Here is a 1,107-nt window from a genome sequence, read left to right on the forward strand (position 1 = left end):
AGCAACAACATTTGATTGAACTGATTCGGCAGCGTGAAACAGAAGCAGCCTTGGAATTTGCACAGACACAGTTAGCAGAACAAGGAGAAGAAAGTAGAGAATGCCTGACAGAAATGGAACACACTTTGGCTTTGCTTGCCTTTGATAATCCTGAAGAATCACCCTTTGGAGATTTGCTTAATATGATGCAACGGCAAAAGGTGTGGAGTGAAGTTAATCAAGCTGTCCTAGACTATGAAAATCGTGAGTCAACACCTAAGTTGGCAAAGTTACTGAAGCTACTACTGTGGGCTCAAAATGAGTTGGACCAGAAGAAAGTAAAATACCCCAAAATAACAGACCTCAGCAAGGGGACAATTGAGGAACCCAAGTAAAATATGTGCAGAAGGACAGCAAGCAACTTTACTACTGCACATTATTCTTCATTTATATCAGTCTGTGACTGAAAGATTTTTACTACAGTACAGGACTTGATTTTTTTTTTTGAGCAAACATCTTATTTAAAGGGAGAAATGATCCTTTAAATGCTGGGAAAAATGTTGCATTGAAAGGCGCTGTATCTCTTTGAAAGTCTGATTTAGGCTATGCACTATGATACATTTTTAAGAATTAGACAAATTGCATTTTGCATTTTAACATCCCAGTGCTTTTCTGATTGGCCACTGAAGGATTTTAGTTTAGTAGCCATTCAAGCGCTGCATTAGTAAAGAGTATCAGTTCAACTGAATGCCTCACACTTAAAATGTTTGTAGAGCACTGATTACTTGCTTTATGTTAAGTTATAGTAGCCAAATAATGCATTTTCTTAACCCCAAAGTTCTGTCAAGTTTTCATCAAGTATTTTCCTCTGGGTCCTTTTTTTTTTTGCATAGGAAAAAGTGTATAAACTTGTAAATTGTAACTCAAAGACTTTTTTTGTGAGGGTGTTGTGTTTGATTTCTCTTTGGTATTGTTTTTGGGTTGTGTGGTTTCTAGGGGAGTTTGTGTGGGGGCAGGGGTTGTATGTTTTAATTATATATATATATATATTTTGGTGTTTTATATGGTGAGAGACTTGTTCACAATGGATCAATGAACCATCTTTTTTGCAGTCACTCTTGCTGAAAA

The 1,107-nt window shown here is 36.5% G+C and overlaps 1 protein-coding gene across 1 annotated transcript in view; it reads left to right on the forward strand.

The window, feature by feature from the left end:
* Positions 1 to 856, forward strand: part of LOC123253512 (glucose-induced degradation protein 8 homolog) — a 50,355-nt gene extending 49,499 nt beyond the window's left edge. The window contains exon 2 of the mRNA XM_044682697.1: positions 3 to 856. Within this exon, the coding sequence (XP_044538632.1) occupies positions 3 to 374 (372 nt within the window). The 3' untranslated portion in view covers positions 375 to 856. The remainder of the gene's footprint in view (positions 1 to 2) is intronic.
* The last annotated feature ends 251 nt before the right edge of the window (positions 857 to 1,107 follow it).

The sequence above is a fragment of the Gracilinanus agilis genome, chromosome 1 (assembly GCF_016433145.1).
Source record: "Gracilinanus agilis isolate LMUSP501 chromosome 1, AgileGrace, whole genome shotgun sequence".
NCBI classification, from domain to species: domain Eukaryota; kingdom Metazoa; phylum Chordata; class Mammalia; order Didelphimorphia; family Didelphidae; genus Gracilinanus; species Gracilinanus agilis.